This window comes from Populus nigra, chromosome 8 (genome assembly GCF_951802175.1).
Source record: "Populus nigra chromosome 8, ddPopNigr1.1, whole genome shotgun sequence".
In the NCBI taxonomy this organism is placed as follows: Eukaryota; Viridiplantae; Streptophyta; class Magnoliopsida; order Malpighiales; family Salicaceae; genus Populus; species Populus nigra.
This window is the reverse complement of record NC_084859.1, coordinates 2,988,334-3,013,088: the sequence shown is the minus strand read 5'-3', so window position 1 is coordinate 3,013,088 and position 24,755 is coordinate 2,988,334. Positions and strand designations below refer to the sequence as shown.

Here is a 24,755-nt window from a genome sequence, read left to right as displayed (position 1 = left end):
ACGTGAAATTAAACATGAATATCGATAAAAAAATTGAAGTGCTGCAACAATTTTTATTTTTTATTTTTTTTAAAATTGGATAATTAGTAACCAAAATATAATTAAATGCAAATAGACTAAGTGCTAAACAGTAAAATAAAATAATATTCGAATCCAAGAATATTCCAAAAAGAAATAAAATAATATTCAAATCTCAAAACATAGAACCTGCATAAGATATGCAGATAAAATCATGGAAATGGCCAAAATTGTAGTATAAATAGGACCTCTATGGTTGCCCAAAGACACATAACAAACAACAATATTCTACGTAGATGATGATGAAAAGAGTGGGGGCTTGGATGTTGCTAGCATTATTGGCTTTCGTTGGCGAATGGTCTGGTAGTTGTTATGGGTGTTTGGAGGAAGAGAGGATTGGTCTCTTGGAGATCAAAGCTTTGATGGACCCAGATGGCGTTTCCTTGAGAGATTGGGTGGACAGTAGTAATTGTTGTGAGTGGCATAGGATCGAGTGTGATAACACTACAAGGCGAGTGGTCCGACTCTCTTTTTGGGACGCAAGGGATTTCCGCTTGGGCGATTGGGTTCTCAACGCATCTTTGTTTCAGCCTTTTAAAGAATTGCAAAGTCTTAAATTGGGAGTGAATAGAATTGTTGGTTGCTTGGAGAATGAAGGTTGGTGTTTAATGTTTGTGCACTTAATTATAATAATAAAATAAATGAAGGTTGGTTGGTTGGTGTTTAATGTCAATTATCTTGCTTTGATGATTCTCTTCCAGGCTTCGAAGTCCTATCATCAAAACTGAGGGAACTTGGCCTAAGTCATAACCGATTTAATAATGATAAAAGCATTTTGTCATGTTTCACTGGTAACCTTTCCACTCTCAAGTTTTTGGATCTATCATTCAATGGGTTGACAGCTGGATCAGGAGGTAGCTTCTATGGAAACCTTTTAATTATTTAGCTCCGAAACCTTTTCTTTTCTCCTTCTCATATATATCATTTCTTTCTACGCATTTAATTATTTCCTTCCAATATGCTCTTGAGGAACATCATGCAGGTCTCAAAGTCTTGTCATCAAGGTTGAAAAAGCTGGAGAACCTTCATCTAAGTGGGAATCAATACAACGATACCGTTTTTCCATCTCTAACTGGATTTTCATCCCTCAAGTCTTTGGATCTGTCAAACAATCAGCTGACAGGATCTATCAATAGTAAGTTGCATTCTGTTTATCAAGAAAATTGAGGACTTTATATATATTTAAAAATCAACGATAGCATTTCATCATGTTTGATTGCGCTTTAATTTCATCTATGAAGATTAATATCTATGGAGCTTTGATCTTATCCATAAATTGTTTCTTGATCTTATCCATAAATTATTTCTTAATCTATTATATAATTAAATATGCGTTCATATATCATTCTTTTTATGTATAATTTGAGAATCATATATCAATTGAACAACATCTCATCAATTCTAATTATCTTTAGTTTCTATTTATTATGCATATCGTGAGCTCATAATTATGACTTACTCTTATAAACAACTCCTTGTAGGTTTTGAGATCATATCATCACTTTTGGGGAAACTCGAGAACCTGGACCTGAGCTATAATATATTCAACGACAACATTTTATCACATCTGAGTGGACTTTCATCCCTCAAGTCTTTAAATTTATCAGGCAATATGTTGCTAGGATCGACGGCTGTCAATGGTAAAGTTGTGAATATCTCTTGGCATCTTCTATTATTTGGGCAATTTGTTGTTTCTATCAAAAAATCATCTCACTACAAAAGTATCAGTTCTTTATCATAGCTTTAAGAACTCGATCAAGATAACACTTAATTTCACTACTTACTTGATTGCCTGTTTTCAATTCTACACATCATAGGTTCAAGGAAGCTGGACTTCCTGCAGTCATTGCGTTCATTGCCATCCCTGAAGACCCTTTCTCTCAAGGATACTAATTTAAGTCAAGGTTAATCATAGATTAGTTTCTTAAATTCTTAATTAATAATATTGAATGGAATATGGCTATTCTGTACCACCACTATTTTCATCATATCTCTTCTTCTTTCTTTTTCACAGGGACTTTCTTCAATTCAAGCACCCTTGAAGAATTGCATCTAGATAATACTTCTCTCCCAATAAACTTTCTCCAGAACATTGGAGCATTGCCTGCTCTTAAAGTTTTGTCTGTTGGTGAATGTGACCTCCATGGCACCCTACCTGCTCAAGGTAAATTAACAACTCTCCATCCGCCTATAATTACATCATCAACAAAAGATTCTTCCAACACTATTTTGACTGTTTCAAGATAAATTGTACAGGTTGGTGTGAATTGAAGAATCTGAAGCAGTTAGATCTCTCTAGAAATAATTTAGGAGGTTCACTCCCAGATTGTTTGGGGAACTTGTCATCTTTACAACTATTAGATGTTTCTGAAAACCAGTTTACTGGAAATATTGCCTCCGGTCCTCTTACCAACCTCATATCCCTTGAATTCCTCTCACTATCAAATAACCTCTTTGAAGTTCCCATTTCAATAAAGCCTTTCTTGAACCACTCAAGCCTCAAGTTCTTTTCTAGTGAGAACAACAGACTAGTAACAGAACCTGCTGCCTTTGATAATTTGATTCCAAAGTTCCAACTAGTCTTTTTCCGCTTGTCAAGTAGGCCAACATCAGAAGCACTCAATGTAGATATTCCTGACTTTCTCTATTACCAATACGACTTAATAACCCTTGATCTCTCCCACAACAACATCACCGGAATGTTTCCTTCGTGGTTGCTTAAGAACAATACACGATTGGAGCAACTATATCTGAGCGACAACTCCTTTGTTGGTACTTTACAGTTGCAAGATCACCCATATTTGAATTTGGCCGAATTAGATATTTCCAACAATAACATGAACGGTCAAATTTCAAAAGATATTTGTTTAATCTTTCAAAATCTATGGACCTTAAGGATGGCTAAGAATGGATTCACAGGTTGTATTCCTTCTTGTTTAGGAAATATTAGCTCTCTTTTATTTTTAGATTTATCCAACAATCAATTGTCTACAGTACAACTACAACCACTAACAACAATATGGGTTCTCAAGCTGTCAAACAACAATTTGGGTGGGCAAATATCGACCTCGGTGTTCAATTCTTCTCGCCTGAATTTTCTTTACCTAAGTGGTAACAACTTTTGGGGTCAGATATCAGATTTTCCATTATATAGGTGGAAAGTATGGAATGTATTAGATTTGAGTAACAATCAATTTTCAGGCATGCTTCCAAGGAGCTTCGTTAATTTTTCGAACCTTGGAGTAATTGATTTGTCCAGAAACCATTTTAAGGGTCCGATCCCAAGAGACTTTTGTAAGTTTGACCAGCTTGAATATTTGGACCTTTCTGAGAACAACTTGTCTGGATATATACCATCTTGTTTTAGTCCACCACAAATAACCCATGTGCATCTATCCAAAAATAGATTGAGCGGTCCATTACCAAATGGATTTTATAACAGCTCTTTCCTGGTTACAATGGATCTTCGAGAAAACAGCTTCACCGGCTCCATTCCAAATTGGATTGGCAATCTTTCATCATTGAGTGTTCTTCTTCTGAGGGCTAATCACTTTGATGGTGAGCTCCCTATTCAGTTATGCTTGTTAGAACAATTAAGCATTTTGGATGTTTCACACAACCAGCTCTCTGGTCCATTACCCTCCTGTTTAGGCAATCTTACTTTCAAGGAAAGTTACCAGAAAGCGATATTGGGAGTCGGATATGTTTTTATATCAACGTCAGAAGAAGCTTATTATGAAACAATGGGCCCACCACTAGTGGATAGTGTGTACAACTTGGGAAAATATGTTTTCCTTAACTTTACAGAAGAAGTGACAGAATTTACAACTAAAAATATGTATTATGGATACAAGGGGAAAGTTCTCAGCTACATGTCTGGTATTGATCTCTCCAATAACAACTTCATAGGAGCAATCCCATCAGAATTTGGAAACTTAAGTAAGATATTGTCATTAAACTTATCACACAACAATCTCAATGGATCTATCCCTGCAACATTCTCAAACCTAAAGCATATTGAGAGTTTGGATCTTTCTTACAACAACTTGAATGGTGTCATCCCTCCACAACTTACTGAAATTATCACACTGGAAGTTTTTAGTGTGGCGCATAATAACTTGTCAGGTAGGACACCCGAGAGAAAATATCAGTTTGGGACCTTCGATGATGAAAACTGTTACGAAGGAAATCCTTTCTTGTGTGGACCTCCATTGCGAAACAATTGTAGTGAGGAAGCAGTGCCGTCACAGCCAGTGCCTAATGATGAACAAGGAGATGATGGTTTTATAGATATGGAGTTTTTCTACATCAGTTTTGGTGTATGTTACACAGTTGTGGTGATGACAATTGCAGCAGTTCTCTACATCAATCCATATTGGCGACACAGGTGGTTGTTCTTCATCGAAAACTGCATAGATATTTTATGGTGGCTAGTTTTCGCAAGTTCTCCAACTTCAGAAGGTGAATTTGTTACTGGGGAGACGGCCGTTCCTCGTTTGTGATGATTGTTTTGTCTAGCTATTGGTAATTTATAGTGTACTGTCTCTAAGCTCAGCCTTTCTATTTGATTAGTTATTTCGGCTAAATATATAAGCTGGACTTGTCATTCCTGAACTAGTAGGAAGGGAACTAATTTGGACTGGTCATTGACTCGGCTGTGATTACTCTTTCAACTCTCAAGACTTGTCTGAGAATAAATTGACAAAACCACTACTAAAGTATAAACAAAATATTCCATGCCTTTGTTTCAAGGGCGACCCCACCTCAGTTATTCAATCAAAGCATTGAAATCGGAGCAAGAAGATCCACCTTCTTCAACAGCCTTCCTGGCCGTTTCTTTGCTCTGCTACTAATTTCCTCTGCTTCTTCACCCATCATAATTTGAGTGATTGCCTTCTCTACAGCTTCACTTTTAACATGATCTCCATGCACTCTAAGCCATTCCTTAAATCCAGTTTTTAAAACATCAGTCACCAACTTTTTATTATAGAATTGCTCAGCAAATATTGGTCTCCTAAGCACAAAAAAAAATTGTCCTTATCAACAACCATTCTTATTCCCGTTTTAATACTCTCCTAAGCACAAAAAAAAATTGTCCTTATCAAACATGCAGCTATGACTTGAGACATTCAGAATTTCAACCTCATTTTCTATAAAAGTCAACAATACTGGATATGGTCACGATTCAATGGAATAAGTCCCACTTATTTTCTTGAGACCTTTTTCCATTGAAATCTTGCAAGACTATGGCATACATGAACTCCATCTAATAGTAAATCACAGAAATTACCTTCTGATAGAACTCCTCTTGCCAATCAATGCCTTTTGCATGTCCAGTCTGTGCTGTAGAATCTAGGGATGCTACAAAAATTTCAATGTGGACAACAAAATATTAGAATTCTTGAATTTTTGTGTGTTTTCCATATACAAGGGTATTTCTGTAACTTTAACACTTGCTGAAATTATGAAATATTGCAAGTCTCAGTTTTATTTTCCATTTACCCAAAGTATAGCGAGCTTCATTAGGTTTTTCCTATTCTACATAGGACTATTAGTATTTTCCTATATAGGAATACAAGTCCTTTTTGTATTAGGAACTTCATCTATATAGGAATCAGATAAATGCAGAATGAGAGGGTGAACAGCTGGTGCAATGCACTGGAGGGTATGATGTGGCAACAAATGAGTGTGTGTTGCAATGGTTTCAATAGCAGTGGCATTACTAATGCCACAAGTGGCAGCAGTGGCACATAAAGCTACCTAAAAGAGCATTGCTGACTTGAACCATTATGAGAGGTGAACAGTTGGTGCACCGCACTGTAGGGCATCATGTGGTTACAAATGCATGTGTGATTGCAATAGTTCCAATAGCAGTGGCATTTCTGATGCCATAAGGGGAAGCAGTGGCACATAAAGCTACCAAAAAGAGCATTACCTGGCATTTGTCTCTGAGAATTGGCAAACATAGTGGAGGGAATCCCTTGTCCCATTGAATTCCCCACTGAGTTCTGTGAAACACCAGGGATACTCTGCATGTTAGGATTCTGGACAACAGTGTTGGGGATAGTCTGGGTTACACCAGAGACAGGAGGCAGTGCCGCTTGTAAACCAGCATAACTCTGAACTCCATTACATGCCATGCAATTCTGCATGTTATGTGATACCAACTGCTGACGTGCTTGAGACTGATCAGTGGACAATAGGATAGGGAGAAACAGCCCTTGATTCTGAACTTCAGGGGGCATACTATGGGATGCTGTTCAAGATAAAAGGCAAAAGAGAAAACTATGTCACAGAAAAAAAGAAGGCACTGAACAAGGAAGACAAATGAAACATCGGCAGTTCACACATAAAGTTATGAGCGAAAGAATTGGGATGGATTTGATTCAAAGCATAAAAGTGTCCTCTGACAATTTTCGAGGATGGGGGAAGAAGAGGCGGCTGAAAACAAAAATAACATGACAATTTTCAGGGTGGGGGAAAGAAAAGGAGGAGGCAGAAAATAAAAACAATCTGTAATATTCTTGCCTAACATTCATCAATTACTCAACTTTTTGATTAAAGCATGCCATACACATAGCAATATGCTGCCATAAAATGCAAAAGAGTTTGATAACAATGCGACAAACAAAAAAAAAGGTAAGATGTCTAGAAATTCAATGCTCAGTAGCATTATTATATATGAAAAAAAGGATCAAATACTTTCTCTCGGAAGAAAACCAAGAAAGTGAAGTCTTACCTCCTAAACAGGAAAATCTTTAAAATCTACCATCTCAATCATAAAATATAAAATAGCCATGCATCACAGTCCTTGTTCCTTAACAAGTTAAGGATGAAAAACTTCACATGCATTACAGAATTAGCATCGTGGAGGTGATCATGAGATTTTTCCAGCAAGGCAATATACATAGCAATATGCAGCAATAAAATGTAAAACAGTTTGATAACAATGCGAGAAGAAAAACAAAAGGTAAGATGTTTAGAAATTTAATGTTCGGCTGCATTATAACCTGCTGGATCCATGGGGGCAGTGGGCATGGTGTTTTGAGACCTGATCTCCATTGAAAGCATCTCCAGAGATATTTTACGCAGATAATCATACTGAAATCAGATATTAATAACAAAACATTAGATCTCAGAGCAATCCATGTTACAAGAGGAGGAAAATGGATATATGCTCTATCATTTCATCTTTTGTGAGGATATACTTCTGTTTCCTCTCTTTTTATTAATTATTTATGTATTGAATTGCTATTTTCTTTTTGCACACTTCCCTTGTACTTGAACTTGGTCACTCTAAATAAAACACTTGTCAAGAGAATTAACAAAAAAGATGCGAACTCCCAATCAGCCTTGCATACAGAATGAACGGTGAGGAAGTGTAAGCACACTACACACACATTTGTACATGCATAAATGCATGTGTATATTCATGTCAAGAGAATATCATAATTATTGAACCTCGCATTAGGCAAATACCTGATTGGTGGCGGTAGTATGAATCTTTTCCTCAAAACGTATGGCAAATTTCTTAAGTTCTTGTAATCCCTCCTGACCAGAAAACAAAAGATGCCTCTTTAATGTCTCCATTCTGCACATGCAAATCATTACGTTTCATTTTTAATGACCAGGCAAGTATAGAGAAGTTAGCAGCAGCGAGCAAGAACCCTGAATTCATAAACCACACCAATATCAGAAATGTGTGGAATCATTAGCAAAAAGTAAAACACAAATAATGAGATAAGCTAGAGTTGGGTATTATAAGACATCAAAATACATAGACATCCTTTCCCTGTATTATTCCAGAGGTACAGATTATAGGAGTTTACTTGGCCACCCTTCGTTTTAAAATTCTAGCTACGAGCTTCATATATTAGTGACTTAGTTGCAAAGCAGGGGAGTCTCTGTGAAAACATTACAATAGCATTTACTCTTAGTAACTTCTATGCATGTGCTGTAATTGACAAAGAAAAGAAGAGAAATCCTTTCAATATATGAAAATGCAACGACTTAACCTTATCTCACACTACAATATATACTCTACAGTATTCATTGACCAATGCAAGAGCCAGCAGTAGCTGTCTATCTGATTTTGGATGTAGAGAGGTCAACAAAACATTCAACTTTATGCTGAGAATCTAGGAAACCATGCACCATTGTGGCTAATTGATTTTTGTCTGCTGCTTTTCAACTTTAAGATCACTATCATTTCAACCCTGTAGAAGTTAAAACAAATAGAAGGCCCAAATCCAACACCATTCATTTAAGTTCAGTTGCAACTCGAGTTTTAAATTGAAACACGTATGCTCATAGCAATAGATTAACCTTGAAATTAAAAGCAGAACAAGCTTCATGCAGCCATCCAAGAGGTCATCATCAAAAGAAGAGATGACACAAGAAATTCCAACAAAAATTACTTCCCAGCACATTATGTTCCCTCAAGTTTGCTTCTCGTGAGAAACACATGAAAAGATGGAAAAAAAAAAAGAGGTGTGTGATACTTGAGGTTGCCTCATGGCAATCCTGCTGATTTTAATTAACCCTTTGTCATTCTCCTTTTCTTTCATGTAAATAAAAAATTTACTATTTTGCAGCACTTGCACATACATTTTGTCTTCTATTCTTTTCCGTGAGTCAGGCCGCAATTGAATTCTCCAATCACCCGTGTCCATGACAGGTTCTCCGCCTGGGACAGTGGGCCAACCAAAAAGAAAGAAAAAAAAATCATATTGCATGTTAGAATAGACCCTAAAAAGAAAGTCAGGAACGACAAGAAGAGCAAAAGCACATCAAGAACATGAAAAATGGAATATCAGTTTATTCGGACTTGAATAGATTTAAAAAGAACTTCCGTCTAATATCATGTACTTTATTAAAGAGTTCAGCCAAATATGGATGCATAACAAATATACACAACCATTCAGGCCAAGATGCTAGGATCCTGGGTATTCGGCCATACAAAGCAAAGAATCTTCATGGTGCTTCTAAACTAAAGAAGCATTCCCTTCTAAGCAAATACTTACTGTCAAACCCACTCCCCTTCACCTCCTGTTCTTGTTATTTATGCATATATTTACTTCTCTGAAAGAATAAATATTGTAGGGAGCAAATAGTGTAAAAAGAAAGAGGAAAATACCACATCCCCAAAAGAAAAAAGAAAAAAGAAAAAGACAAAACAAAGTCATAAAACGAGGCTTTTCAATCCCCAATGAATATCAGCAGACTAAATACCACAGCACAAATAGATGATGAAGAGGCCAGAAACACTAAACCATCCCAAAGAGATTGTCTAGGATGTTTTAGTCTTGGAAAAAGACGAAGAAAACAACGAGCATTAACAATGAATATTTCATGTTATCATCAACTCTAAAGAGATAAGAATCAACTTAACAAATTTACAGGCACATCTTTCTTTGAACAGACAACACAATAACCCTGACCAGACTAAATGCTCCACCCACAGTAGAATCGGCTGATTGCGCCTTTTTTCGAGTTGCGTTCACGAGCAGCGAATTCATCGATCCGATTATATATCTTTTTAATTTACTTATTAAAATCGAATTTATCTCTCTGGATAATAATTTCAGTTAAATAAATGAAAACAAAGACATAAATTTTAAAAATAAAAAACATGATAGAAAAGGAAGCACCTGGTGGAGATTTGAAGCCTTCTTGGTTGAGGTGGCGGCGGAGGCGGCGGTTTCCTAGAGCGAAGGAGGGAAAGAGAGCTTGACATGACTTTTTTTTTTTAAATATGAATATTGTTAGCTTGCGTATACTTAATAATTCTATAAACTTTAAAATTTAATTCTTTAAGTTTTAAAATGATTGTATAAGTATTTGGTGAATCTAAAATTTTTTAAGACTGAAATTAGTGAATTTTTTAAGACTGAAATTAGTGATATGCTAACAAACTAAAAGAAATGTATTCTTGCGCTGCTTTACTGTTCATAACCATCAAACTAAAACTAAAACTAAAAAAATTATATATATATATATAAATGAAATGTATTAAGGCCATGTTTGTTTCCGAAAAACTATTTTCTAAATTTTCATGTGTTTATTTTCTATTAAAAAAGTTGGTCAACGGAAAACACTTTCCGGTCAAAGAAAAATTTGGCTTAGTTTTCAGGAAAGTGTTTTCCTGAAAAATTTGGGCAGAAAACACTTTTTGAAAGTTGTGAAAAATTTAGAAATATCATATTATTTGCTGATTATATCAAATTTGGTCCTCAAACTTTTGATTGCTATATAATTTTGTTTTGAATATTTATTTTTCAATTTCATCTCTTAAAATTTAATTTTTATATTAACTTTGGTCCTTATTTTTATAATTATTATTTGCTTTTTTCTTATCATTTTTTTATCGAAATTTTTTATCTATCAAATTTGATCCTTATTCTTTTAATTGTTACTTATTTTATTTGAAATAATTTATGAAATATTAATTATTATTATTTTAATTTATTCATCTTTTATTTTTTTTATTTTTTAGATTTGATCTCTATTATTTTGATTATTATTTATTTTATTTGAGATAATTTATGAAATTATTTTTTTTTCAATTTCATTCTTATTCAACTTTTTAATTTGTAAGATTTGTTCCTCATTATTTTAATAAACTTGAGAAAAATAAAACATTAATAAGTTATTTTCCAGCTCATTTTCTATGACATAACCAAATACTGGAAAGTATTTTCCAACTTATTTTCTATTATACTATCAAATATCAGAAAATAATTTACTTTCCTGAAATTTAATTTAAAAAAAAATTACTTTTTAATAAATAAACGGATCCAAACACATTGTTTATTGGACACTATGTGTGAATCCTGTGGCTTCACAGTCTTTACCGCTCTCCCTCTCTGTTTTTCGCGTTTCTTCTTGCGCGGTGGGTGTTCCCAAGCTTTCATCTCGGCTACTGAGGCTCTCTAGCGTCTTTTCATCAACTTTGTTTGGTGCATGTTCAGATTGAGGCAGGGTGCTAGGCGTGCGAGGAGATGTCAGCCGACGGGAAATCACCTGCATCGGCTGGGATGGCTTCTTTGAAGTTGTCCTCTTAGTCTGTGGCGGGCCAACTCATTAATGAAAAAATTATTCTATCTGAGACATTGTTTTTGTTTTTATAAACTCTTTTCTATTATATTTTTTTTATCAAAACTTTTATAGAAAATATCATATAAATTCTGGTGTGATATTTATTTTTGGTTGTGCTAAGAGTAGATAATAAATTGTTTTAAAACTAAAGAATTAATTATTATCTCAATTTAATTTTTATTTTGATGATTGATTTATATGCGTGTTTTATATTATGTGGAAACTTGATCATTATAGTTAAAAGGAACGACAATTTTATGAATTATTTAAAACAATTTATTTATTCTATGTACATGTATGATGATCCGGTTATAAATAGAATAGATAATCTATCAAGAACAAAGTGATTATATGTTGACATAGATTAAAAAAATAGTTTAATTTTAATAGGAAAAAGTAAAGAGTGTATATCTTCTGTTAAATTCCATGACTATGTTAAATTCCTTGTCGTCTGTTATCTGTGTACTTATTGCATTGATTCTACGGGGAAATAAATTTTATGTTGCACGGTATTTTTCTTCGTTGTTGTGTTGATATGAAAAAAAACATGGAAAAAAATTGCATTATATAAATATAATCCAAATGATATAATTAAATTTTTAAAGGCTCAACATAGATATTATAAAGCCCAAGAGAGAGAGAAAATAAGAAGGAGACAAAAACTTTGTCGCCGCCAAAACCACCGCGAATATGACAACACACGCCACACTATCTATACCTTCACATTACATGTTGGACTATCACACGCCTACTGAATAACGTGGTGGAGTATCACGTGTTGACACGTGCTATGCACATGTCAGCTTTTTTATTAATTTATTAATATTTTTATACTTTAAATTACTAAATAGCTTTTAAGAGCATCTAAATATTACAAAAAAGAAGAAGCTATATTGCAAGGATGAAAACGTTATCCCAAGCCAGCTATAGATTTTTTTTATTCTAAGGTTAACTTTGTCATTTTACAATACACAAAAACATGGAAAAGACTAAAAAGTATATCTTGAAAAGGAAGTAAACCTATTAAATTATCCCCAATCAATTTACAAATAACCTTTAGATCACTTGAAAAAGATAACTTTACCTCGTTAGCAAGTCAATTCTTTTGTATAGAGAAGGGCAAAAGATAAATATATCTTGAACGACTTGAATCATTGATCTCTTTTAAATTTTTATATATATATATAATTCCACTTTGTTTTAGTTCATGTTTAGATTTTTAGAATGCATTCTCAAACCAAATCTCTCTTCTCTTGCATGCATATAATTGTTTTTTAAATTTTTTTTTTTACATTTGATAATGCCGAAACCTTTTTTGTGTTAAAAAAATTAGGATAGCCGGTAGTGTGGACCACTTGTCTAGTTGGATACTATAATGGTATTTTATTTTTATATGAATACTGAAACACTTTATTTTTGAAAAAATTTTCTTTCTTTTTTATTTGGTTTTCTTTTTCTTGTTTTTTCTACAAATTAGTCCTTATTTTTTTTAATTCTTTTTTTGGCCTCATTATATGACATAAAGTTTTCAATTTAATTAGAAAGAAACTATTATACTAAAAAGTTATGCTTCTCTTTATATATATGTTTTTTGGTTTTTTTAAAGTGGTCCTTATATTTTTTTTTTTGGCTTCTTGATTTGGTGTTTTTTTCATTTTGTTTCCTTTCAGTTTTTTTACAAATTGGTCTTAAGACATTTTCTTCCCTTTTTTATTTAACTTTTTTGGGTCTAATTATATGAGATAAAGATTTTAATTTAATTAAAAAATTATTTATTATACTAAAAAAGTTAGGGTTTTCCCTCCTACAACCCAGTGGAGTTCATGATCTAGGTTGTGTATTTAACGAGTTAAATCGCGAAGTTCGAGTTGATCTAGTATATCATCATCTCAATGTTAAAAAAAAAAGATGTCATCTTGATTTTCTTTTTTAAAATTCAAACCATGTTTTTATCGGTCATTTGAGTTGCCTTAATTTGCACACGTCAAACCAACTAGGTCTTGTACGGACAACTCCCTTGCAAATTAATTTTAAACATATGCTAGGTAAGAAGTTAAGTCGAGAGGTTTTAAGGTTGTCAACGGGATTAGATTTAATAACAATGTCATATTGTTCCTTCGTTTTTAAACTCTACCTTCCATTTTTTTCTTTCTTTCAATTGAATCCTTTTTAGCTTTTTTTTTTATTTCATCTTTTAACTTTTGGTTGATTTTGAATTAGTCTTGTTTCAGTTTGATTTTTATGATATTATTCCACTCAAACAAATGTCTTGATATTTGATTGGAGCTCAATTTTACGAGCATCTATTTTTGTTATCATATCATTAAGTAAAAAATAATTAAAAAACAAAAATTAAAGTTGTTAAACCAAGTGGAGTCCATTATTCGGGTCGTGAGTTTGAAGAGTTAAGCCACGAAACCAAAGTCAACTTAATATGTCATCATATCAATGTTAAAAAAAAATATCATCTTGAAATTTTAGTTTGGACCCATCACGTTGACTAGATCATGTTAGAATAACTTTTACATTGGTTAATTTTAAATTTGATATAAATAAAGAGTCAAATAAGAAGAATTTAAAATTAATCCACTATATCTAGCTAGTTTCTTAAGCCTAGATGATTTTTTTTGTGTTGCGCAAAACATAAACTAGTTCCTTCCAAATATTTACAAGTAAACACTAACGCATATGATGATAAAAATTTGAGTAAAATTTTATTTAACCAGTTTCTGTATTTTGTGAAACAAACAAATTAATCCCTCAAGTTTTTTAAATAATTAATTGATTCTTTAATCACATTTTACCGTCAAGTTAGTGGAACAATCTAAGGAAATACTGCTGACAGCTCAACATTTTACTAACAAAAAACTAATGAAGGGACCAGTTTATCATCAACAAAACAGCCAAAACAAAAAGCTATTTCACTGTTCAGTGTCTCAATGTAGAAATGGCATTTTGTAATTCTAGGGAAGTTTAATGTCTTTTTTATTATTATTATTCACGTGGGGTGTCCGAGTTTTTTTTTATTCACATGGAGTGTTCAGGCTAGTTTGTACGCACCTCGACTAATCGTCACGGGTCCTGAATTAAACGACCAGGTAAGCCTTTAATAGCCATCAATATTAACAATCACATGACTCGAACCTAAGACCACATGAAGAGTAAACCCCTTGATCTTAAGCTGTTACTACTGAACCACCTACTAGATGGTTAAGGAAGTTTAATGTTAGTTATATGGAAAGAGCACTTTGTGGTTTCAGAAAGATAAAAAGTTTAATGCTATCTCAGTGTTCAGTGTCTCACTTTGAATTTTCCATGTTGAATTTTATTGTATATTCTTTTCATAGATTTTTTGGTTGACTTAATATTCAATAAGTATGTTAATTAAGTGTGCATTCAATGTAATTTTAGTTTGTTGCAAAAATAGATACATGCATGACTTTTATTTAATAAAATTGATTACATTCATAAACTTGTTTTATTTAAATAAACATACAGAATAATAATAATTCATAATTTGATGATTAATTAATATTTGTATAATAAGAATACATGATGCATGTATTAAGTTCAATGTTTTTGAAAAAAAAATACCTTGATAAATTTTTTTATTGATTAATGCATAAATTTTTTTAATAAATAATATCTTGATTAATTAATATATTTCATGGTCCCAATGATATTAATTTATAGATGTTTAACTATATATTGTATTAATTTTTTAAAAAATGTATAAATTTTACATGATAAAATTAAAAACACTTAATTCCATGTAAGGAAAATATTTATATTTTTAAACCACAATACAAAAATACTAATATGTATATTCAATTCTATCTCTAATTAGGCAAGATGCTAACACGTTAATATAATCCCTAACATGTAATCTAATCCCTTTTTCCAACATATGACAATTTATTCATGTAATTGTCATTTTGCTGGTTTAAATTAGTGAAAAATAATTTATGATTAGTAAAAAAATAATTTAGCTAAGATAAAAGTTTATCAAGATTAGTTAATATTATCTTGTTTGTAATATTTGATTAGTTTAGATGATTTAAGAGATAATTTCACATAGAGTAGAAAAAATTATATGAAGATAACTTTATTAATGTTTTTGTAAAACACATTAGCAATTTGTTACCAACGTTACATACTAGAAAACATAAAGATTATCTTTATCTTTATCACATAAGACATGTATATAAGAAAAGTTAAGTTTGAAGAAATGAGTGGGTTGTGTGCTTCATATGAGAGTTTCATAACATAAAAGCATCAATTACATTGAAGCAAGTGTGTCAACCAGCTAAGGAGTTTACGCAGAGTTTCTCAACACATACTCTTGACACACAAGAAGGATGTAGGTAATTCTCGAGGAGAATTGGTCTCTGGAGAGTTGGAGAGCTTATAAATTTCTAAGAGGAGTTCTTGTGTGAATTGTTAGCAACTAGAAGTTCTAGTTAGGATAACAATAGTTTAAAGATCGTCAGATGTATTGACAATTTACACAGAGTTTCTCAACACATGCTCTTGACACACGAGAAGGATGTAGGAAATTCTCGAGGAGAATTGGTCTCTGAAGAGTTGGAGAGCCTATAGACTTCTAAGAAGAGTTCTTGTGTGAACTGTTAGCAACTAGAAGTTCTAGTTAGGATAACAATAGTTTTATTGCATTAGGAGACATAACATGGTTCGCTATCTCATTAGGTAAGGTTGTACAGACACAAAAGGTTGTGTTTAAAGATATTTTTCTTGTAATCATTCAAACTGTAACAACCCCGATTTTTCTACATTCTTTTTCACAATATATTGAAAATTTTCTGGTAATTTTTTTTTTGATATACAGGCTCCACCAAAATTTTTACCAAAATTTCGACAAAGTCTCTCCTATACTGGTAGGTTCCAAGTTATCGACATATACCCTGTTTACACTTCTAATATCTCACATCTCATAACTCAAAATCACGACCCACTCATCCTGGGTCTCAATCCAACTCATTCTCATCAACACAACACATCTTATTCAATAACATCATATAATGTAGTTCAAATAAAAGATTCAATTTCAACTATAAACATGGATGGTCAAAAAGGTACTAAGAGTTTCATCCATTAGATTAAAGACATGCGTTCAAATTTACGGATTAATATTACATCTCAAGTTTTAGGAGATAAGTCTTTTAATTTACAATTAATTTACATGGTTAAAAGCAAAAGATAACTAAACTAGTATTACCCTTGACGCGACCCTGATGAACCTGAAAATAGAAATTAACATGTACACATAAATATAAAAGATAGTAACAAGCAATAACAATGGCAGACAATAATCTCTACGGAATTTCTTTTTATATATAAAATTAGGCATAAACCTCTTTTACAACATATATTTTCCATCTATTACCAATATCCATCTAATATCCTATCTCATTTGCCAAGAATAATTCCATCTTGGAAATCTCAACACAACTCAACAGTTTGCGAACACCATCTCTTTATAAACCAATTCTCACTTGATACCAAGATATTCCTCTCTTGGTATCATTAGCTTATCTCATTCTTTTGGATTAATTAATCAATATTTTCCCTTTTCTAAATCTGTTGCTAGAAGGTAATCGCCGAAACTAATAAATCTCATTAGTATCATTAGTCTTCTAATATTGGGCTAGACTAATCAATTTTAAAAAAATACCGGTACCGATGAAACTTCATCGATACCATTAGCAATCCAATCCTGGATAGCTAATCCATGCCATTTGATTCTTCCATTCGTACCGAATCCCTTTCATTTTTCTTATTAACATCATATGCATTGTAACCACGGTTGCCAAGTATCATTTACACAAAATCTTAGATATCGACACTACGGTCACTAAGCATCCTTCATATAACCCTGGTCACCCTCGTCACAGTGCCAAGTATCAATTTATGCCCTTAGCCACCATCATTATGGTGTTAAGTATCACTGTAATGTATCCTTAGCCACTAACACTATGGTAATCAATTATCTATCAATTCCCCTCCACTCTCCAAATCATTGTGTCTACCCAATAACCACATTAATTAATTTACTCAATATCTTAGTCATATATTAATTATTTTACTCATAAGATTTAGAATTTACTACTTCTAACTTCAATCAATTAATTCACATAACCTTTTCAAAACTTAACTATCCGGCTAACTCATCTCAATTGCCAATAATTCTGGTAATTTCATATAATTACCCACACATTTGGTTAACCTTCCTTGGTTACCAGTACATCTGGTAATTCCATACGAATTACTCAACCTCCAGCTAACTTCTTTTGTTAGTCAATCAATCCTATAATTCCATACGAATTACCCCATATCCAGTTAACTTCCTTGTTAGCCAATAAACCCGGTAATTTTTTTAATTACCCAAGAAATCTGGCAACCCCATCTTGGTTGCCAAAGTCAACTCGGTAATTCTATATGAATTACCTAGCATCCGACTAACCTCTTTTGTTAGCCAATTAATCAGGTAATTCCATACAAATTACCCAATATCCGGCTAACCTCTTTTGTTAGCCAATTAATCCGGTAATTCCATACGAATTACCCCATATCCAGTTAACTTCCTTGTTAAGAAATAAACCCGGTAATTCTTTTAATTACCCAAGAAATCTGGCTAACCCATCTTGGTTACCACAATCAATCCGGTAATTCCATACGAATTACCCCATATCCAGTTAACTTCCTTGTTAACCAATAAACCCGGTAATTCTCTTAATTACCCAAGAAATCTGGCTAACCCATCTTGATTGCTACAATCAATCCGGTAATTCCAAACGAATTACCCAACATCCGGCTAACCTCTTTTGTTAGCCAATCAATCCGATAATTCCATACGAATTACCCAGCGCTCGGCTAACCTCTTTTGTTAGCCAAATAATTTCGGTAATTTCTCTTAAGTTACCAATAATTCTCATTTGTAATAATCACTCAACTTATTCATTTGTTTCATTCTTTTAACATCAATTAAACACACAACACAAATATTTAAGAAAAACTAATAATTACAAAATAAGGTGATGAATCACCTACCTAGAATAGGTGCACGTGCTGCCACTCCATGCAATTGTCCAATCCCCACAGCTTCCCCTGTACCACCAGGGATTCAATTTTTATCAACAATACAACCAACATCACATCTTCATTTAATTCTCATTCAACTAGTATTCTCAAACCAATCACAAGGAATTTTCTTTAAGATCTCATACTCTTCCTCATTTTCATGTTTATATTCATTCTTATAATTTTGTTATCAAAACCATCACTCAACAACAAATTCCAAGCAAAGATTAAAAATTGTCTGATTCCAATCAATTTAGCGTAACCACCCCAGAACACTATCTAGTGTCTTAATCCTAACTAAAGCTGTAAAACTCAGTTTTGAGCGTGATTTATCTCTATGAAAGGCTAAAACATAGAAATACAACTTTTATGAAGAAACCAACTCTAAATTATTTTGTTTTAAGGCTTAAAATCAACAATCACAATAGCTCCTCCTTTATAGCTAAAATTTTGGACAACGAGGATTTTCATTCCTTGGAAATCCTTTTCAACTTCCAACTTATTTTCATTGCAAAAACAACATCATCCAAGGTCATTTGGCATCATTAAATCACAAATTCAAACCAATTCTACAGCAAAACATTCAAACAATTTCCCTACCTTTACAATATAGCAAAGATTAGACCAAAAATAAGGAAACTCATTCCTTTTGGGATTTCTCCTATTATTATTATTATTATTATTATTATTATTATTATTAATACAACAAAATGATGAACTGTTCATTTTCTTTCGCTCTCTCCTCGTGCGATTAAACATATGCGGCAAACCTTAACAATTAATATTCTTAGATCATTATCACAACAACAATTTCACCCTACTAGTTGGAATCCATGACAATCTTCATTAACTAATCAATTTGCCAAAAATACTTATGGCTAGCTTTAAATATGTTTTATTTTCCATATTTCTTTCATTTCAATTTCTTCATGGTTCCACCCCATTTATATCCACATAATCAACAAGTTAGCTTTGTATTCAATCAACATGTTCATATAGCAATGTTCCTTACTATTCTTACACAATAATCATACTTCCCCTCGTATAAAGAATACACAATTAATCTATAATAATATTAATAACAATAATATATTTTACCATTACATATTTCATAAAACCTACACCCATATAATTCTAATTTCATCAAAACATGTATTTAATCAAGCTTGCTACATTTTGCCAAAACTAGCAACAGATTCAAAAGGCAATAACTCATCAAATTCTGATTATTTCTTTAAACCCCATGGTCAGACTACATATCATATAGTTTTGCATACTATATATCAAAATCATAACGATCCAACGGTTAGATCTTCCTAGATCTGCATAACACCGAGCTTACCTGAAAATGGACGAGCTACTTTTCAACATGCACGAAACCTTGTCGGAGAATGAGTTTCCGATCTCCACCGTTCGGAATGAAGGCAACATCTAGGTGCACCACATAACCAAGAATGAGCATGATCCAACGGTGGAAGAGAGTGCAATCGGCCGGCGAAGAAATTGCCCTGCAGGTGCATTTCCTTTTTGTTTTTCAGGAAATTGCCGATGATGATTGATGTCAAATGGATTGTGTTCCTTCCAATCCCTCTGGTCAGTTAGTAGATAAGTGTAATACGAACAACATATCCAAAACTTAGCATGATCCAACGGTTTATTACAGAGATATAGCCACCGGAGTATTATTGGTTTTACTCCAAAATCTGCAGCTCTCTCTATCCGCTTTTCTCTATTTTATTTTCTTTTTCTTTTTCTTTTTTTTAACTGGTGGCCTTTGCAGTTTTATAGGCATCTTTTTCCATAATTATAATTTTGTCCCTCATTCATGCCTTTATGTATTTTATTTTATTTTTCATGTAAACTATCTGGTTTATTTCTGTCTAAATCGTTAGTCTTTACCAAACTCCGATTGGGATGAGATATTTAACCAAGGTAGGAAAACATATTAATAGACTTCATGCAAAATTTCATCCCGATCCTACGATTAGATTTAGAATTCTGCTTCCTAATATAAACTTGTTTAGTTCATGACTTTTCATAAACAATCTAGATTTTTCTTGTTCAATCTTCACAAACAAAAATCATATCAATTATCCTTCTAAACCTGTACGGTCATTTTATTATTTTGAAATGTATTAATTTTAGGATTTCCACCTTTATTTATTTATCGGGCTTATTACCGTTTCAAAATAACATCACTGATTTTTAATCGGTGCTTGCACCTTTAGCCCTACCCTTTTTCATTGTACTATCCTTTATTATAATGCATTCTTTATTACCTCACTTGTTTCCTAAAAATATTATGTTATTTTTCTCATTATCTTATCCATCAAAACAAAATTATTTTATCCATCAGTTTCTCTGTCCTTATGAATTCTAAACCAAAATTCATTTTATAGAGGTCATCTCTTCCATTATATATCATTATTTATCTATTATTTCTAATTCCATCACTCATTGAAATATTACCACTTTCAATCTTACGTTTACATGAGGGTTTACACATCTACATATTTAAATTATACATTTCCAGGGTTTTCACACAAACTAATAAAAAAATTATTTATCTTGGGTTTGGCTGCCCTGGATGAATTTTGTTTTAATCTTTTAAAGAGTTCTTTAAAAGGTTTTCAATACATCATATAAAAATATAAATAATATAAATAAACTTTTTAAATCACCCTAAATTTATACATTATTTCATGAGCATTTTATTTTGATTATCAAAACTCTAAAAATGCTTAAATAATTAAAAGCTAAAATAATAAAATTTTATCAAATTATTAAATCAGATCCTTGATTATTATTTTTATGTTATCTTTGAAATCATTTTATAATTATTACTAAAATTAAAAGAAGACTCCTTTAAGCAAAATATTCATGTACTTCTACTTTTTATTCATCCCCATATAATTAAAATTTAAAAATAATAAAAATAAATAAATTATTAAATTATAATTTTTTTACAGGAGACTCTAGGTTATTGTGTTATGTTATCTTTAACTTTTTTATATGAAATTATTTGATATTTAGGAAAAAAATAAATATAAAGATTTTATTCGTATCTATATCTTTAATATGTGTTTAACATATGTTAAAAAAAAAAACTCTCTAAAATAGAAGGATCTATAGAAACTATAATGCCAATATAATAATGTTAGAAGTCACATCATATAACTATGTATTTCTGTTATTATATGTAGACTTTATCTGAAGTAATTCATAAATATCTTAATATAATAGTAAATGTAGCAGGAGAAGATATTTTAATAATAAAATATAAATATTAGTATATGAGATCCAATGCTATATCAATTTCTATTTCCTTGAATTTTTTAAAGATTTTTCGAATTTAGAAATTGCTAAATATAAATAATAAAAATTGATAATTAAAAAGAAAGATTATGAAATATAGTATTTTTTTTATTTTTTTAATTGTTACTCGTATTAAAAAGCCCCCTTAAACATAATGATTCATAAAATTTATCTTCATGCCTGTATTCTTAATTTCTATTCACTTCACATATAATTAAAATTAAAAATTTAGAAAATTATTGAATTAGTCCTCATTGTTTTTTTTTTATAAAGGTAGCTTGGTTCTTATCGTACATTATCTTGACTACTTTAGATAAAAATATTTATACTTTTTGATAGATTTTACTAATATATAAAAGGATTTCTTAATTGAAAGATAACATAAAATTTTTATCCATGCCTATATCTTTAATATTATTCCCACATTTAATAAAAATAAACTCTTTAAAATAAAATAATTCATAAAAATATAACTTTTGAATAAAATTTTATTCACATGTACACTTTATGTGTTTGAGTAATACAGATTTTATCTAAATAAAAAAATCTTTTAAACAAAAGTAAATAAAAAATTTTATAATATAATAGTTATTTTTGTAGGGGAAAACATTTTAATTTTATAATATTAAAATATAGATATTAAAAAAATCCAATTTTTCTTTTTTTTTTGTAGTTTTTTTCAAGAGTTTTTAATTTTATATATTGATAATTATATGTGATTAAAAGAAAATCCAATGATTTCTTATTTTTATCATGTTACCAAACTAACTTTATTTTTTTAAAACGACAAGCTATATTTTTCTAATTGAAAAAAAATTATTTATTTATGTTTGTGGCAAGCAAAAATGTCGCTCTCTTTTTTTTTTTAGTTTTGAAAAAAAGGATAAAAATTATGATAATATAATATAAATAATTGTGTTTTAATTTTTAACAATGCTGATAAGAAAATTAAACAAAATTTTTAAAGCTTATTTCTCGAAGTCCATATAATAAATTCACAAACACATATACATAATTTCTTACTTTCAAATTATTAAAGCAATTCATAAAAAAAATATTAAATAAAATTTTAATAATACACGTTGCCCAAAAAACTAGTACAATAAAATACATTATATACACACACTAACTATTTGACCTGCGCTTTGCTGTGAGTTGACTAATTTTATTTTTAAGTAATAAAATAAACATACAAGTTTTTTTAATATTTTTTTATCATAAAAAAATTCCTAGTAAAAAAACCATAGATTAAACTTAAAAAAATAAAGAAATAGATTTAAATCAAGAAATTTGATCTCGAAACATGGATCATGTACTAAGTTGTCTTATAACTTTGTTTTTAAGAATAAACTATTTATTTAATCAAACAATAATAAAAGCAGACACACATGAAAATAATTAAATAAAATCAAAGAAAAAAAATATTATGCAAGGTTGCACATATTAAAAAAATATATTATAATTTTATGTGAAAGTCAAGTAAAAAATAAATGATATTTAATCAAAGACTAAATAAAAAAAATTGAGAGATATATATATGACTTTAAATATCTGATCTCGAAATACAAATCATATATTTAATAACATTGTATCTTAGAACAAATATTTTATTTAATAAAATGATAATAAAAAACACGGATAGGATAACATTAGAATAAAAATGAAAAAAAATGTCTCCCAACATACAAAAATAATAAGATCTTTTCTATAAAATAAGTAAAATTTAAATCATATTTTATCAAAATATATGATAAAAATTTGTTAAAAAAATATTAAAATTGTAAAACACAAAATAGTTGTTAATACTAACTAAAAAGTAAAGAGAAAAGCTTAATAATAAATAAACATAAAAATATTTTATCTTGACATTGTTTAAAATTTTCTTTTATTTAATTTCAAAAATGTTATTAATGTTAATTGATAATGATATCCCATACAAACTTTAAGTTTAATACCACTCATGTTTTTTTTATAGCATGATTTTTATTGTCAAGGTTGCAGATAAATAAGCAGGGAACTGGGATTCAATAAGCAGGGAACGGTTGCAGATATCAATCATTACTGTAGTCAATTTTTCCTCAGTTATATCTAAAACATGAGAGATCATTGAACAACAAACAGGAAACCTAACATCAAAAAAATAGACCTAAATATAATTTTTTTTTTTAAATTGAATTTTATATCTGCGCAATGGATGGAGAATATCTGCATCCCTATCTTACTTTGCAGAGGATTAATTTCTAAGATGTTTGCAGGATAAAATTTCTCCAAGAAACTTGAAAAAAAAAAGGGCAGTTTTAGAGCCAATTGAATTGCAAATTACACTCCTACAGAGATAAACGTTGACATATGATTCACTTGTTTCACAAGGTAATATCTAGAGCTTATAAGAGCAAGAATATATGAAATATAAACATACCAAGCCTACAGCTCCACTGCGACTTGCAGAATTTGTCGGCATCACATGACATCTCATGAATGCTGAAGAATCAACCGATTTTTGCATAGGAAAGCTGGATGCTACCTCTGGCTTTTTCACTGGAAACAGTAGCTAAAATTTGTAGAGGAGAAAGAAGAGCCTCCCCATTGTTTCTCCCTTCTTCTTTAGTCCTAACACTCTTAATAACAGGTTCACCAGCAGGATTGGTTAGTCTACCATCTAATAGGGCAGCATATTAACCAAAATTATGGAAGTTAGACCTCCTTTTTCCCATATCATTACTGGGAACAACATAAGCTACTCAGGACTTTGTCTTCAGTTGAAAATTGTTGCCAGCAAGTGATGCGTGCATACAGTTTCTCGAGATGTTGAAGGCTTTCCCAGTTCTGTATCTCTCCAGCAAGTGATGTGTTGTGCAAATCCCTAAAGCAAATTGCAATGGAATGAGAAATGAAGTAAAAAAAAGAAAAAGTGAAATCAAATGAAAACAACAGGAAAAGTCAGAGTTAAGTTTACAGTGTTTTAAGATCCAATAAGTCACCCAAAGGAGAACTAATTAACCTCAAATTAATGTCTGAAAGCTCTCTAAGAAAATCAATAGGTTCCCATATTATCGGTGAGCTATCCTCCCACCCGAGATCCAAGCTAGTAGACTGCTGAATGACCTGAAGTGCTGACACCGCTGCAAAATTCAACAACCAAGAGAGAAAGAAGAATCAATTATATC

At 31.2% G+C, this 24,755-nt stretch overlaps 2 protein-coding genes and 2 long non-coding RNA genes across 7 annotated transcripts; 1 reads left to right on the top strand and 3 right to left on the bottom strand.

Annotated features, from left to right (window-relative positions):
- Window positions 1-285: 285 nt before the first annotated feature.
- LOC133701735 (cuscuta receptor 1-like) lies at window positions 286-4,724 on the top strand. Its single transcript, XM_062125786.1, has 7 exons — window positions 286-675; window positions 780-932; window positions 1,061-1,213; window positions 1,560-1,718; window positions 1,896-1,982; window positions 2,093-2,242; window positions 2,335-4,724. The coding sequence occupies exons 1-7, from the start codon at window positions 315-317 to the stop codon at window positions 4,578-4,580; spliced, it is 3,309 nt and encodes a 1,102-aa protein (XP_061981770.1). The 5' UTR covers window positions 286-314; the 3' UTR covers window positions 4,581-4,724.
- On the bottom strand, window positions 3,900-9,842 carry LOC133701739 (mediator of RNA polymerase II transcription subunit 15a-like). 4 transcript variants are annotated; one of them, XM_062125798.1, is made up of 8 exons: window positions 9,729-9,842; window positions 8,686-8,764; window positions 7,558-7,669; window positions 7,089-7,179; window positions 6,014-6,334; window positions 5,369-5,439; window positions 4,842-5,022; window positions 3,900-4,687 (listed from the first exon to the last, which is right to left on the bottom strand). In XM_062125798.1, exons 2-7 carry the CDS (start codon window positions 8,748-8,750, stop codon window positions 4,855-4,857), a joined length of 828 nt encoding a protein of 275 aa, XP_061981782.1. In that variant the 5' UTR covers window positions 8,751-8,764; window positions 9,729-9,842; the 3' UTR covers window positions 3,900-4,687; window positions 4,842-4,854. The 4 variants fall into 4 exon arrangements, with proteins under 4 accessions (XP_061981782.1, XP_061981781.1, XP_061981784.1 ...); XM_062125797.1 differs by lacking the exon at window positions 3,900-4,687 and having other exon boundaries at window positions 4,694-5,022; XM_062125800.1 differs by lacking the exon at window positions 3,900-4,687 and having other exon boundaries at window positions 4,694-5,022; window positions 7,558-7,746; window positions 9,729-9,792.
- Window positions 9,843-16,321: 6,479 nt separating this feature from the next.
- On the bottom strand, window positions 16,322-19,995 carry LOC133701745 (uncharacterized). The gene is made up of 3 exons (XR_009843615.1): window positions 19,616-19,995; window positions 18,244-18,300; window positions 16,322-16,433 (listed from the first exon to the last, which is right to left on the bottom strand). It is a non-coding gene; the product is annotated as an uncharacterized LOC133701745 (long non-coding RNA).
- Window positions 19,996-24,085: 4,090 nt separating this feature from the next.
- On the bottom strand, window positions 24,086-24,755 carry LOC133701743 (uncharacterized). The gene is made up of 2 exons (XR_009843614.1): window positions 24,590-24,755; window positions 24,086-24,451 (listed from the first exon to the last, which is right to left on the bottom strand). It is a non-coding gene; the product is annotated as an uncharacterized LOC133701743 (long non-coding RNA).

Excerpts from the sequence above, each read along its gene's own strand:
- LOC133701735 (XM_062125786.1), top strand. The coding sequence starts at position 315 with ATGATGATGAAAAGAGTGGGGGCTTGGATGTTGCTAGCATTATTGGCT. Across the intron at positions 676-779 it reads TGGTTGCTTGGAGAATGAAG|GCTTCGAAGTCCTATCATCA; the intron begins GTTGGTGTTTAA and ends ATTCTCTTCCAG. Across the intron at positions 2,243-2,334 it reads TGGCACCCTACCTGCTCAAG|GTTGGTGTGAATTGAAGAAT; the intron begins GTAAATTAACAA and ends TAAATTGTACAG.
- LOC133701739 (XM_062125798.1), bottom strand. The coding sequence starts at position 8,750 with ATGGACACGGGTGATTGGAGAATTCAATTGCGGCCTGACTCACGGAAA. Across the intron at positions 7,180-7,557 it reads ATACTACCGCCACCAATCAG|TATGATTATCTGCGTAAAAT; the intron begins GTATTTGCCTAA and ends ATCTGATTTCAG. Across the intron at positions 5,023-5,368 it reads AAGAGGAGTTCTATCAGAAG|GAATGGCTTAGAGTGCATGG; the intron begins GTAATTTCTGTG and ends ACTGGATTTAAG.